Genomic DNA, 15,480 nt, shown 5'->3' on the forward strand with positions numbered 1-15,480 from the left:
ACATTAATAAAAAGCCATTTTATTTCCTAGGTATGAAACCACATCAAGTGATGATTCTAGTTCAGAAGAGAGTTCCTCGTCAGAGTCTGATGATGAATGTGCTGGGAATGATTATGTTCAGATTGAAAATTCCAGCGTACTTGAAAGGGAACATAGATTAAACAGGAAAGATGTTAAACCTGTTCAAGAAGAAGAAATAATGCATGTTCAAGAGCATGAACCTGAGAATGTAGAAATCCGTGAGAGGTATGGTGTATTTTCCGCATAATGCAGAAATTAGTACATGCTTTAATTATCTAAATTTGGTCATAATACAGGTAGTCCTCGACTTATGATCACAATTGAGCCTAAAATTTCTGTTGTAAAGTAAGATATTTGTTAAGTGATTTTTGTCCCATTGTACAACCTTTCTTGCTACAGTTGTTAAGCGAATCGTTGCATTTCAGCCTGTCTGCTAAGTTAGTATACAGTTGTTAAGTGAATCTGGCTTCCCCATTGATTTTGCTTATCAAAAAGTTGCAAAAGGTGATCACATGACCGTGGGACACAGCAACAATCTTAAGTATGAATCAGTTGCCAAGCATCTGAATTTTGATCACATGATAATGGGGATGCTACAAAGGTCGTAAGTGTGGTCATAAGTCACTTTTTTCAGTGCCGTTGTAACTTTGAACGGTCACTAAATGAAATATTGTAATTCAAGGACTACCTGTAGTTCTCAATAGCCCTGTATTTCTAACTTTTTTTTGGCTATACAATTTAAGGCTTGCATTCACAAAACAAAAGTTTAAGCTTCCAAATTGCTTCATGTTTAATAGAAAAACAGATATATATATATATTTTAAAAATACAAAATTCAAAAAGTTGAGAACTACCAGTAATCCTTTAATTTCACTCATAATGCACATAGAAACCATTGCATTAACAGAAATATGGAATATTTGAGAGCAGTGAAAGCTCCTCCCAAAATTGAGATTGTTATTCTTGACTACTTTTCTTAAATAGAGAAATAATTTGTATTGTTAGAGTCAATATTTTTCAGGCCAATGTTGAGGTTTAGTATGTGCATTTACTAACTTACGTAACCAAAAGCTAAACTTTTCAGATTGCATTTTAGTTTACTGACTCTTAACCAGTCCATTAGTGCAGCCTGGTGGTGGTTCAGAACCTAAACTCCCACTTGTGGATTTGATGAAAAGGAGAAATAATTTAATGTAAATCGGTGTCCATTCTCTTTAAATATATGAATGATTTTGCTCAGTAGCATCATGATAGACTATAGAATGAAATGGAAGGATAATAATCCTGAAGAATAAATAACATGAGGTGAAGCAGAAATTCCTAGGAAGCCATCCAAGTAATGCCAGAGTGACTATAAAGGTGTTCCACCCAGAGTTTATACAACTATAAGGGCTGGAAAAAATATCTAATACATCTAGTGTTGTTGAAAATATGATCTTCAAAAGATGAACATCTCCTGCCAGTTAGCTCATGCTAAACTTACCCTGTTTTTCCCAAAATAAGACCTCCCCGGATAATAAGCCCAATTGGGCTTTTGCGCGCATGCGCTAAAATAAGCCCTCCCCCAAAAATATTGCAACAGCAGCAGCCATGAGGTGACCACTCTCGCTTCCTCCTGCACCTCAAAAATAATGAGACCTCCCCGAAAATAAGGCCAAGCGCTTATTTTGGGGGTCAAAAAAAAAATAAGACCCCGTCTTATTTTCGGGGAAACACAGTAGGTAATTGCAGTTTGAATGTCCTAAGGTAAGCCTTGCCAGAAGTTTACATTATGATAAATAACTTTTGAAATATATATTTTAAGATAGTACATTTTTCCCTATATCATGATAGGCCTGAATCCATGTATCTTAACAAATCTTCTGAAGAATTTTGTATTACTTAAAAAAAATATCAACGGGCAATATAATTATGGTTAAAAATAAAGAAAAAATTGTATGACATTGTTTTATATTGTTTGAAAGTTTGGGGTAGATGCTTTAGTACCACTAGTTAATACCTAGAAGATGGACTGTCTCCTCATCTGCTCCTCAATAAGATGCATCTTGTATTCTTGAAATAAAATCTGTAGGAACGGGTAAAGAGTTTTTGCTAGGGTATATTTCCTCTAAATCAGGGATCCCCAACCCCTATTAGAAACTGATGTGCACAAACAAGTGAAGCTTCATTTGTGTATATCCGGCAGCTAGGCAGCATGCAAACTATTCTCCCCCTCCCCCCGCCCCCAAGTCCATGGAAAAATGGTCTTCCATGAAACCAGTCCCTCATGCCAAAAGTGACGTCTGCTTTAAATTAAATTAAATTAAAATGAAAAAATAAATAAATCTAAACATGCCTCTTGCCATCTTTTTTTCCAGATATGAACTGAGTGAAAAGATGCTGTCAGCATGTCATTTTCTGAAAAATAGCATTGATGATCCAAAAGCCATGAGCAGCAAAGAAATAGTAAGTCTGAGCATTTTCTTTACTCACATTAATCAAAAGGAAGAAGTTGCTGCTACTTATCAAAGATGTCAGTGAAAAAGAACCAGTTTTCATGTTACAAGTTTTTATATTTCTGAATGGCTCATATAATCCATGAGTAGGGGAGAAGGCATGTGTTCCTGGAGGTGGCAAGTATGTTCTGTTTTATTCAAGCTTGTTTGTACAAGAAAACTAACTGCTCCATCAATCCTGAACCATAATGGACTAATGTACGGCATATTTCAGTGCTAAGATAAGCAGACAGGCTGAAATAAAGGTATTTAATCCCTTCAATTAGCATAGTGTAGGCTTGTTTCTGCAGTGCTAATTTTAGGCTCCAATCCACTTGCCTTTCTTAAATTTGCTATGCTGGTAAGGTGGTACAGCCAAAATATATATTAAAAATGCATTGAACAGACTTGGCTAAAATCTCATAGCATTTAAAAGCAACAGTATAATCCACTTAGTCATGCTCTTGATCTGGATACTGCTAACAAGTATAGAAAAATACTTAGGGTAGGAAGTGAATGTTCCACTTGGCTGCGAAAGTGTGTCTGTTTTGATGTGGAATGTGCTTTATGTGTTACCAAAAATAGAAATACATAGTCTTTAGATCTCTTCATTTTTGAAAGTGTGTTTGTGGTATGCAAACAAGAGAGCTATTTAATGAATTCGGTTCCTTCAAAGAATTTGAAATTAGCCGTTTTCATTCAACTGATTATATACCTTTAAATGAAAAATTGTTCTATATATAGAAAAAAAGTCCAGTGTGCATAAACAAAAATGATGTTTCAAGGCCATTTGTCAGGTCAAAACAAATACGTTTAATAGTTTTGAATATGATGCTTTGTTGATTAGCCAAGAGTCCATATAAGAACACAAAATCGAGATAATAAGACAATACATAACAGAGTAAAAGGCAAAGATAATAGGAACTACAATTCATATTTCTGTTTCACCCCTATAACTTAACCCCAATCAGATCCATGTATGCAGTTCTAAGTTGTACAGAACTATTTTATGCGTTTATGATGGCAGCTTTTATTATGATGTCATATAATTGGAAAAAATAGAATTTGGAAGCTGTCAGGAAGGATTAAATTGAGCAACTTGATAAGAATGAGAGAAAATGCAACAGAAAATATATTAGAATACATGATGATACTAGTTCACTAATTTAAGGTTTATATGTTGCAGCCACACCTTTTGTGAGGAAATGTCTTTATATTTTATGTTCACTATATTTAGTGTTTTAGGGACAGATCTTCCTGGAGAAAATCTTAACTATGTTGTCACCAACTAGGCACATAATCAAGCAATCAGTCAATACTGGCTGTAACTTTATATATATTTGCAGTATTTTTAAACAAACACCAGAAATTATAACAAGTAAAAACAATTAAATACAGAACTTCAGTATACAAAAATCTATGGAAGTTTAGAATAGGAATCCCATTTTTTTGCCCATTTTCTTACAAAATTTTCTTACAAAACTATAGTTGTAGTCAGCAAACAAAAAACACCAGAGGAATACAAACAAAGCATTGGGTGGCACCACTCGCCATGACTGTGTCTTGTCCCTGGAGAGAAAGTTGGGCACCTGGGCTTAGAACCATTTGTTTTTAGTACCGGGGGATGCTGGTTTTCATGTACTTTATTTTCTCTGTGAGGATGAAATAACTTATAGAGTTTTGCTTTGAAGCTTTTTGTGTTTGCTTTTGGCAGAGATTTTGTTTAAACACCATCCAGCATGAGTGGTTCCGTATATCAAGCCAAAAGTCAGCTATTGCTGCCATGGTTGGGGACTACATAGCTACTTTTGAAGAGGCTTCTCCTGCAGTCCTTAGGCAAATCATCAACATGGCAGATGGAAATGGCAACACGGCTCTTCATTACAGTGTCTCCCACTCTAACTTTGAAATTGTGAAACTGCTTTTAGATGCAAGTAAGTTGGGTGGTTCCTTGTATATGTTGTATCTAGAACCAGCAAAATATTATGCTCCATTGGCCTCTAAATATAGGTGGTTTTAGTAATAATTAATTTGTCATATAGTCACATGAATTAAATTGATTTTGCATTTGAGCTATTGTCCCTTTAGTTGCTAAGAATTCTGTTCCTAACTACAGTACTTCTTTAGTGGTGATAAGGCCCTTCAAAAAACCCACCATTCTTTGACACCTCTAAGCCATTGAGAAATACATACAAATATGTCATTTCTGGAAGCCTTAGAAATGTAAAAAGCTTTGCTAAAATATTTATGTAAGAGAGTAGAATAAAGTGCAGTGATTTTTTAATGTAAAGTTAAGTACTGTTGATTTGTTTTATGAGATCTTCCCTACTAAGACTTCCCTATGTACCTGAAATTCTGGCCAGGAACTGTTACTTCTGGCAGTTCATAGAATTTTAGAATAATTGCCTTTAAGTTTACTGTCTGTAGCCATTGCATAAACTGTGGCTTTGTGCCCTCTTTCCAGCCCTCCTATCACGCAAACTATAAAGAGAGAGTTGTTCTCTCTCCTTGGCTGAAGAACCATTCCTGTCTCTTTTTTCTCCTTTGCAAATTCTTCTGAATCATCTTCATTATGTAAGCAACTGCTGCACTTGGAAAAGACTGCTCTGATAAAGGTTGATTCAGTTCTTTTGCACAATTGTGTCTTCTGAGCCTTCAATTTTCTCAAGAGATTCTCTCATGATTTTTTTTTGCAGATGTCTGTAATGTAAATCACCAAAACAAGGCTGGTTATACACCGATTATGCTGGCTGCCCTTGCAGCTGTAGAGGCAGAAAAAGACATGAAAATAGTGGAAGACCTCTTTGCCTGTGGAGACGTGAATGCAAAAGCTAGCCAGGTTGGTCGGCTGCTCTCAATTTCAGTCATTCAGAGGCTGGAAGATGCCGCCGGAATAATAAAAGAGCCTTCCCTAACATGCCACCACTGCTCACGCAGGGGGAGGGAGGAGTTTGGGAGGATTGTGAGAACTGGGGTGTTACCTGCTTTAGGAAAGCTGCAAGAGGAACAATCATCTGGCTTGTAAATACAATAATTCCATTACATCTTATATCTTTTTAAAGAGATTTGAAATAATTTCCCAATCTATGCATTTTGTTGCCTGACATTGAAAGAAATCATACATTTCAGCTATAGTTTTTTTTGGGGGGGGGGCGCCTTTGGTTTTACTTGCAATTTCCCTTTACTGTTTTTAGAAAAGATACATAATAACTAAAATTAGTAAAACTGTAGCTATGCAAATCCATCACTACTTTTTAAGATGTGCTTCACACATTTGTATTTATACTATTGGAGATGTCCAAAACATTTCTCAAGGGGAAGACCAAGTAATGTCTTTTAGATAAGGTCCTCAACGTATCCTGTTCAGAAAACCGTTTTTCACTGGAGGCCTAATGCTGCACAAGGCATAGTACAATTTGAAATCTAAAGCACAAGACCCTGATTGGTATCGATGATTAATTTGGTTAATATTATCTAGAAACCTTCTATCTTCACTTTGAGTTTTTCCTTAAAAGTACATTTAGAAAGAAACCAAATAAATGGCCATCCGTGAACATTATTAATATAAACTCTTTAAAATGCTGAGGAATGAATTGCCTTATAGGAAACCTTAGAGGGAGAAAATGGCTGCCTGTCCAGAACTGAGTAGAGTTTGTATGAAACCCTGATATTACATGTATTCTCTATAAGTATGTATGACAGATTCATATTTAAGAATATGATATGATTTAATTGGGTGTGCAAAAATATAGGTGCTGGTGTTCTGTGTTCAGTAGAATTCTCTATGAGATTCTGTTCGCAAATGAGGGGGGCTCTCCTCTGATTTTGGGTTTTTTTCCCCCCACCATGTAGGCTGGTCAGACTGCTCTGATGCTTGCTGTGAGCCATGGGCGAATAGATATGGTGAAAGCTCTGTTGGCTTGTGGCGCGGATGTCAACATCCAAGATGATGAGGGCTCCACTGCTTTGATGTGCGCAAGTGAACATGGGCATGTGGAGATAGTCAAACTTTTGCTAGCTCAGCCTGGATGTAATGGTACCCTGGAAGACAATGTGAGTTGTTTGCTTATTATTTGCATTCTACCCTTATTTTGTACAATTCAAGGCTGGGTATAAAATGCTCCTTACCTCCTACTTTTCACAGAGCAACAAAGTTTATGTGGTGAGTTGGGTTGCAGGAACAACTGCCAGTTTTCATATTAAGGGAGAATTAGATAGAGCTCGAGATCTTCCAATTGCTAGTCCTGCGTCTTAACCACCACACCACAATGACTTTCAGTTGCCTCCAAATACTCCCATTAGTTCATTACATTCCACGTCATCATGGCTGAATCTATTTTAGGGTGGAAGTAGAAGTAAACTGAAAATATGCATCAGATGTGCTTGCTTGAAATTCAGCGGTCATTAAAATACTTAAATTTTGCTTGGTGGCCAGTTACATGCAGATGCACCTGGCATTTGAATATGAAGCAAACAGAGATGCTTTAGATCTGCTAGAGGCATCCTCTCTGTACTGTTTCTCTTACAGTGATGTTGCCTTTTCTCTGAACATATGCTATTTATCTTATTGGATTAATGGAGACTAGCATTTTTGTTTTAAAAGAATTTTATTGGTTTTTAAAAAAATTTGGGGAAAAGGGTAGGTGGATATACAAAAAAATTTTTTGGCAGCTCCATCATGCTAGAGGTAGGAATCTCACAACTTTTTACAGAAAAAAAAAACAAAAGATAAAAGATAAGCAGAAACAGCATCTTATACATTGTATCAACCATGTGTTCAATCATCTCTTTTGCCACTTTCTAATATATCAACAATTAGAATGATATTCCAGATGTATTTATTTTTGTGACCTGAGTCTTTCCATGATTGTTTCCTCCCCCCTGTCCCCAGGCGGAGCCGCAGCCCCTCCCTCCTTCATGTCTTGTGTGTTGTCGCCTTTTTCACTACTTCTTATATTTCCGTCCTCTAGGAGGGCACTATGTTTTTAATGAAGGCCTCTGCCTCCACAACTGTGTTAATTCTAATTCTGTTTCCCTCCCAGAAGATCAGCATTCCTTCTGGCAATAACCATCTAAACCAAATTCCCTTATTATATAATTTCTTTGATAAGGAGGAATACTTCCTCCTCTTATCTCTTATTTTTTTCGGAATTTGCTTAAGAATGGCAATTTCTTTATCTTTATATTTTAGTGGTTCCCCCCCCCCCCCCAAGCCCCTAGAATCTTATCCCTCGTGGTCTTCCTAAGAAATTTAACATATACTTCCCTTGGAACATTATGTATTCTGGCATATGCTGAATTAATCCTATAAACCAGATCCATATCCCACCACAACTGTTCTTTATCTCTTCTAATATATTCTGCTAAAATTGTACTCATAATATCCTTAAGATCTTCATCTTCTGTCTCCGGTAGGTTCTGGAATCTGAGAAAGAAGGACATTCTTTTAAATTCCATTTTTGCCATAAAATTTTCCAATTCTATATTCCCCTTCTGGACTGCCTTAACCTCCTCCCCCAGCCCAGCCACGCCCTCCTCCAGCACATCAATTCTCTGTTTATTTTCTGTTATTTGTTGCTGCACACTTTTAAGCTCATCTCTAAAATCTGCTACCTCCTTTTTCAACTCATTTTGTCCCTGCATAATAGCTTGAAACATTTGAGTAACAGATAAATCTTTTGAACTCTCTCCAGTCCTTTCTTGTGAAAATGATGAAATTTTTGTCTGTTGAATCGTTGGACTGGATGCAGTAGAAGTCGGTGCCGAGGCTGCTTTGCCATTTAGGTGGTTTTCTGGGCCCCATTGTCTAAGTTCAGAAAGAGTATAAATCTTTTTCAAAAGAAATGGCGTCTGTGAAGCATGCAGCCGAGCGAGTCCGAGAAGACAGGCAAATCCAAAAGTGAAAATTAACCCTCTGTCACAGTTCCAAGCCAAGAAGTCACAAAAAAAAAAAATCAAATAGTCCAAATCCAGAAAGACCACGGAACAGGAGAGGCTCCAAGAGTCCTTAAGGGGGGATAATATAAAGCCAGACTTTCTTCAAAGGTAGTTTCAAAAGGCAGACTTCATTTATAAGTGCGAAGAAGAAGAAAGTAGGCCATCTTGGCTCCTCCTCGGGATCAGGAGCGGAACATTAAAAACTTCCATAAAGCTTTCAAAACAACTCAGCAATCAGCTCCTGCAATTATGATATAAATCTCCTCTCATAGTCAGTTCAAGTGGCCAATTCAACCCCCTGCTCTCCATCTCCACTCTGAGACCGAGAGACGGTCCAAATGCCGCTCCGCCCAAGAGGGGCAGAAGAAAAAAAGCAACCCCCCTCCAACCCTCCCACCCCAAACAGACCGAATCCACAACCTGCAAAAAAGCAGCTACTCGTCAGTTAAAAGCGATCAAGGAGATTGGAGCGAATTTCTCATCTCCAGCACTTCAGCCGCTGCATGTAGTTAACTCTTTCCTTCCGGAATCCATTCAGCGAAGGTGCTGTTATGCACCCCCTACGCTCCCCGACTCCTAAGGCAAAACTGGACACCCCCCCATGGCTGCCGCCTATCCGGGGGGTTCCAACAAGCCGCCCTATGGCAGGAGGTCCCTCCAAGACCGCCTGTGCTCCTAAAAGGAGCCCACCGGAGAAGCGAACAGTGGACCAACGTCCATCGTCTTCGGAAACTGGAAGTGATCTTGAGACTAGCATTTTTAACAATGATACTACAGCACATTTTTTTGAAAATATAGAGAGATGTATGTAGAGAGCCGAATGTAGAGAGCTCTTTTGACAAAGGCATAATTCATCAGAAGCCCATGTTATGAAGAGCAGACTCTGACCATCATTTTTTAATATGAAATGTGCCTTTCAGCTCTGTCATACCTGTCATTTTATTGATAAGAAATCTAACTCAACCTATTCCCTTAAAAATATTTTCCCAAGTTTGAATATTGGCTCAATGTGTCCAATACCACATACCACAATATACCTCTTTTTGCTGCTTTTAGTCAGCATATCTTTTTTAATAGGTAAAGATATTCTATTAAATTTAGATGAAGCTCAGATCATGTGTTAGGTCACAGTTGTTTGATGGATTGGACAGAGAGGGAGGTTAGAGCTGAAATAAAAGTAAATTCTCTATTAAAACAATGTCCTCTAGTGGAGGCTTTAATTATATTCAACTCCAATGTACCATGGCTGTACATGTACTCTTCAAAGTACAAGTATAATAGTCATATATGTAAATAAAAAAACATCTCTTTAGAAACACTGGAAATTAAGCACAGGTTTCATTTAATGGAAGTTATCACAATCAGCATTTCCATTTTTTAATTTAAGATTTTGTTTTCTATTTTTTTCTTGCTCTCACTGTCCTGAACTGTTTTGTCTGGAAACAGCCTCAAAATTATTTGCAAGGTTTTTATAATAATAATCCAGCACCCTGGTTGGGAGAAATTTGAAACCCATGGTGACTGCTGAATTGCTTCATAAAACAAAATCACAGCATTTAACTTGGTTAAAATTAAGTGGGTGTTTTTTTAAGGACTATTATTGTGGCTGATTTATACTACAGGAAATTAACCAGAATAGCTTTTAATATATTAAGGTTGGTATGGATTTAAAAAAAAGAATATACACATTTTCTTCTAAATATGTAACTCCTATAGTCATAACAACAGGAAACTCTGGGAGATGTAGGCTTAGTGCGATTTATTTATTAAATGTAGGGCATCTAAAAGAGCTCATGCAATCACTGATGTACAAATTTAGTTTAAATAAAGCATGCACACACGCACTCAAGCAATATAATACAATATAGGAGATAATATATTAAGATAAAACCATAATAAACTCAACATAAGATTGAGCGGTAGACTTTCAGTGGGATAGATGGTGTAATTCAGTATCTAAAGAAGCTAACCATATAACTGCTTCTGGTATGGTGTGATAAAATCATCCCAGATACCTTGAAAATTCCTGAGGAGACGTTCTTGAACTATGGAAAGTGATGATCTATAAAGACGAACATGTTTTTATCTCATTTACTTTCTTTTTCTTAAGGATGGCAGCACAGCGCTTTCAATAGCCCTTGATGCTGGGCACAAGGATATTGCTGTTCTCCTCTACGCTCACGTAAACTTTTCAAAAACTCAGTCCCCGGTGAGTGGCATAAGTCATATTCCATGTACTCTATGATTGATACAACTAGTATCAATACAACTAGTATATATGGCCAAGTGTTGAGAGGATTTCTGTCTCTTAGAAGGTCCAGTAAGTTAGTCGTCCACCCTCAGGCTAGAAGCTGCTAGATGATGTTCTTGTTCTTTTTGCTGTCATGGCTATTTATGTTTCAGCTACGTACTTCTATTAGTTGGAAGCTGAGGTGATACAGTTGACTTGTAGGAAAGCAATAGAAGCAGTAATGAGATAAGACTTATAAGTCTTATCTCTAGGGTGGAGGTCATATGCTCTTCAATCCGGATTATAAAAAGGAGCAGTAATCCGTTCTTGTCCCTTTCTATTGCTATTTTTCTTTCCACCATTTTCTATTTCTGGAACTACCGTATATACTTGAGTATAAGCCGAATTTTTCAGCCCACTTTTTGGGCTGAAAAATCCACTTCGGCTTATACTCCAGTGAACAAAAAAAGGAGGGAAGCTTCTGCAAAGGCGAGTGACAACAAGTCTCCCAGGCTTTAATTTGCCGAGCTGTGCGCACGCGCCTGTTTTCCACGGCGTGGAGCAGCGGCGAGATTCTGCGCGGCGAGCGATGATTCCAGGGGCCATCAGTGGGGGGGGGCAGGGTCCCCCCTCGCATTCCTCATCTTCCCGGATGGCCCCTGGAATCATCGCTCGCCGCGCAGAATCTCGCCGCTGCTCCACGCCGTGGAAAACAGGCGCGTGCGCACAGCTCGGCAAATTAAAGCCTGGGAGACTTGTTGTCACTCGCCTTTGCAGAAGCTTCCCTCCGAAGCGTTCCGAGGGAGGGCTGTAAACTTCCCTCTGAAGTCTTGGGATGTTCTGAGGAGCCCCCCAAGGCAAAACGCCGCTGCCAGGTAGTTAAAAGTACGTCTCTGATTCGTCTCTGTCAGTCTCTCTCTGATTCCCTCTCTCTCTCCCCCTCTCTGTTCCTCTGTCTGTCTGTCTGTCTCACTCACACACACATACACTGTGGTCACCTTGTTGAGTGTTCCAATCACATTTGAAACACTCAACAACTGGCCTGCAAGGTGACCACAGTGTGTGTGTGTGTGTGTGTGTGTGTGTGTGTGTGTGTGTGTGTGTGAATCAGACAGACAGACAGAGAGAGGAACAGAGAGAGGGTATTATTTTTGAAATTTACCGTGAGCTGCTGCATTTCCTAGCCTCGGCTTATACTCGAGTCAATAACTTTTTCCAGTTTTTTTGAGGTAAAATTAGGGGTCTCGGCTTATACTCGAGTCGGCTTATACTCAAGTATATACGGTATATCTTTGCAAAACCAATTCCTATGGCCACACTTTTTTGAAAGCATGTGGTGTATAACTCTTTTTGCTTCAAGTGTATACTCAGTGCAGCACTGACCCAGCATAATAATTCAATATACTGAATGGTTCTGTGGCTTTGTGTTCTAACTGTACTAATACATCCTTTTCTTTTCAGGGAACGCCAAGGCTTGGAAGAAAGCCTTCCCCAGGTCCTACTCACAGAAGCTCATTTGATTGCTAATGCACAAAGATGGGTAAAAACTGCCACATCCTCTAAGCTGCTAGTGATTACTGTTTTACAGTGACAGATATTGAATGTAATAGTCATGTGCCTGTACTCACCAGCAAATTGAAAGCCAATATTTAGAGCTAAGGTAGTCTCTATAAGAAAGAGGTTAAGAAGCACTCTTGCGGATAAGAGAGAGTTTACACGTGATGTGGCTGTCAGTTGATATTTCAGATCAATCCTCACCACTCGGATCAGTCAAACTCATCCATACGGCAGAAACTGCTTAGGTTTCCAACAAGATGAAAGTATCTGATAAGTTTGCTGGATGGATGACTTGCTGTATGGGAACAGCTGTCATAAAGGAAAGGGTCTCTGCTGCACCGTAGATCATATAAAACCCTTAAGTCCCCTTTTCCTCCTATTTTCAGCTTCCAGAAAATAGCCTATCTTTGCTGCCGAATATATCTTGCTGTTACCTACATACAGTTATTTAAGCTAGCTATTTGGTTTGACTCTACTGTATTACTTTGTAAAGGTATGTTCTCTCTATATATTTATATTTGCTACTGTTGGGATGTTGGCAAGAACTCTTTTATTATACATATCATTCCAAAATGGTTCTGATTGTTGTTTGAATGCTTTTTTTTAATTTAAAAAGGGATAATTGCTTAAATTTGCCCTTTGGAATGTCAGCTGATGGCTTCATGGCTTAAACAAGAGAAGATAGTTATGGCCTGAATTGGCTAAATAAATTGTTGCTACCAATTTGTGTAGCTTTTCTATAACAGAGTCAGTATTTTTGACACTTTGAATTCCAACATAACCAAAACAATACTTTACACATTATTATTATTATTACATTTTTATTAACTCCATGATCCCTAAGATGTTGGAAGATGCTATTCTCTAGTCAATGCAAATGTAGTTCTGGGCACCTAGAATGCTTATTTTCTTGCTTTGTTCTCTGCTTCATATGCATTTTAATGTTTGAAGTGCCTTAGATTCTTGCCATATTTTCAAAATAAAAAATTATTTAGCTTATATGCCTTGGGCTTTTTATTATTGGTTTGGGTGGGGTTTTTTTTTTTTTTTTGAATTAATGGAACTTGAAAACTGGAAAAACTTTTTAAAAATTTCTGTTTGGTTTACATTCTATCAATAATACACATTAAATTTGAGAGCTAGAAACTACAATTTAAAAGGAATTTGAATGAATCAGAGTCCTGTATTTTAACAGATAAAAATAAGTCTTTAATATTTTCCAAAATCCAAATGAATGACATTTTAACATTTCTTTTAATTTTCATAGAATCGTGTAAAACAGACAAAGGGGAAGCACTAGAACATTGGTTCAGGGGAAATATGTGACACGTATAAAATAGAAGTATTGAATCAAATGCAAAATATTAGTTCAAATCTGCAATAGCCAATTTAACTGAGAAGCACCAGAAAATTATTCCAGAATACTATCCCAATTACTGAACACAACACAATAGAGAAATATACAGACATTTTATAGAGTACAGTCTACAGTGATACCCTAATCTCATGTCTAGAATGGTCTCTTGACAAGGTGCCCAGGAAGACACATCTGAAAATTTACTTTTTCCCATCAAACTTTTAGTTATGCATTTTAGCCTATTTCTTTCATCTACAATTAAATCATAGCGAATAGCTTTTATTGTGGGCTGACTTAGCACTTACCATCATGGGTCTAGGACTGGGATGGCGAACCTATGGCACGCGTGCCACAGGTGGCACACGGAGCCATTTGGCAGGGCACACGAGGCGTTGCCCTGTCAGCTGGCCAGCACACATGTGCGCGCTGGCCAGTTGAGTTCAGCCTTTTTTAAAGCCATTTTTCGCCCTCCCCAGGCTCCAGACTTTATAGAAGCCTGGGGAGGGTGAAAACAGCCCCTCCCCCGAGGCCCTCCGGAGGTTTCAGGAGCTTCCCTGAAGCCTCAAGTGCAAAAAAACGGCCCTACAGGCAAATCGGAAGTTCAGGAACAGACTTTGTTTGCTCGTAGAAGGCCCCTGCAAAAAATGGGAGAAAGCGCCTGTCATGCGTGCATGCGCGCTGGGGTGTGTTGCACATTGCATTATGGGTGCGGCACGTCCATGCACGACCCCCGGTGCTCCGCCCGCTTAGAGCACGCAAGCCAAAAAAGGTTCGCCATCACTGGTCTAGGACAACTTCCCGTGGAACAGCTCAACACTGCCTTAATCCTTTCATTCTATTATTGGTGACTATGTTTTCATCAAAATTATTGTAATTCTTGTACTTCTGTATTGATTTTATTTTATTATTATTGCCACAGTTCCTACAAAATTAATTTAACTTTTGTATTTGTTGATTTGTTCGCCAGCAAGTAGTCCCACATTGAGTTGGTTCCAGCAAATTGTCCGATCCTACACTATCACTACTAAGTCAAAGGGCAAGCTTACTGCAATAACCAGGAATCATTCAGATGGGAAATTAAGCAATATAAAATAATTCTGTTTCTTCCTTATTTTAGTAATCCTCAACACCGTTAACTTCCTACCTAAGATGACATCTAAGTGATTTCCTGGCAGAGATGCCATTGTTTCATATGTGATTATACGAAGATGGAAGAGCAATGTCAGTCAAATACTAGTTTTATTTTTCATTGTAACATGAAGCCGCCTCAGAATTTCTAGGAAGAAAAATAATCCCAATTTTAAAATCCAGTTGCTTCTTACAGCGAGTTTCTGCTATGAAATAAAAGTTCTGTTTGATGACTGTAGTGTAAACACAATTAAAAACTCAGGAATCAGAACGATGAACCAGAAAAAAGATATACCCAAAGATTTCTATTTCACACCAGTCCTTCCAAAAACAATTTGGACATATATAGAATTTGGAAGGACAGATATGATTACTTTGGCCTAACTCTGTCCCATTGTATGTGTTTTAAAATGTCATTTTATTAATGTTTTAAGTCACATTTTAATTGGTAGAATTATATTGTAAACTATTTTGAGATTTGTATATAGGTTATTCCAATGTTTCAGCCTCAGCATCTTTTAGATGTGTGGACTTTCAGAATTGCCCATGCTATCTGGGGCATTCTGAAAGTCTACGCATCTTAAAGCTGACTGAGAAACACTGGGTTATGCGAATGTTTTCCATGAACAAATTGAGCCAACACTGTCAGGAAACCAAACCTCATATAATTAAAAAACTTTTTTTTTAGCCAAACCATTGTATAGTAGTTGCTAAAGAAGAAACAATTAGCTGGTTTCTCTTTCCATTGAAAGCAACGGAGGGATTAATAATGCAAG

At 38.0% G+C, this 15,480-nt stretch overlaps 1 protein-coding gene across 2 annotated transcripts in view; it reads left to right on the forward strand.

Moving 5' to 3' along the window:
* Nucleotides 1–13,218, forward strand: part of KANK1 (KN motif and ankyrin repeat domains 1) — a 143,703-nt gene extending 130,485 nt beyond the window's left edge. For both annotated transcript variants that reach the window (XM_081942203.1, XM_081942204.1), the window contains exons 6-12: nucleotides 31–246; nucleotides 2,379–2,466; nucleotides 4,210–4,429; nucleotides 5,192–5,334; nucleotides 6,348–6,548; nucleotides 10,543–10,641; nucleotides 12,124–13,218. In XM_081942203.1, coding sequence (XP_081798329.1) covers nucleotides 31–246; nucleotides 2,379–2,466; nucleotides 4,210–4,429; nucleotides 5,192–5,334; nucleotides 6,348–6,548; nucleotides 10,543–10,641; nucleotides 12,124–12,189 — 1,033 coding nt within the window. In that variant the 3' untranslated portion in view covers nucleotides 12,190–13,218. The remainder of the gene's footprint in view (nucleotides 1–30; nucleotides 247–2,378; nucleotides 2,467–4,209; nucleotides 4,430–5,191; nucleotides 5,335–6,347; nucleotides 6,549–10,542; nucleotides 10,642–12,123) is intronic.
* Nucleotides 13,219–15,480: the final 2,262 nt, after the last annotated feature.

Source organism: Natrix helvetica (assembly GCF_964273705.1).
Source record: "Natrix helvetica genome assembly, chromosome: 2".
NCBI lineage: Eukaryota > Metazoa > Chordata > Lepidosauria > Squamata > Natricidae > Natrix > Natrix helvetica.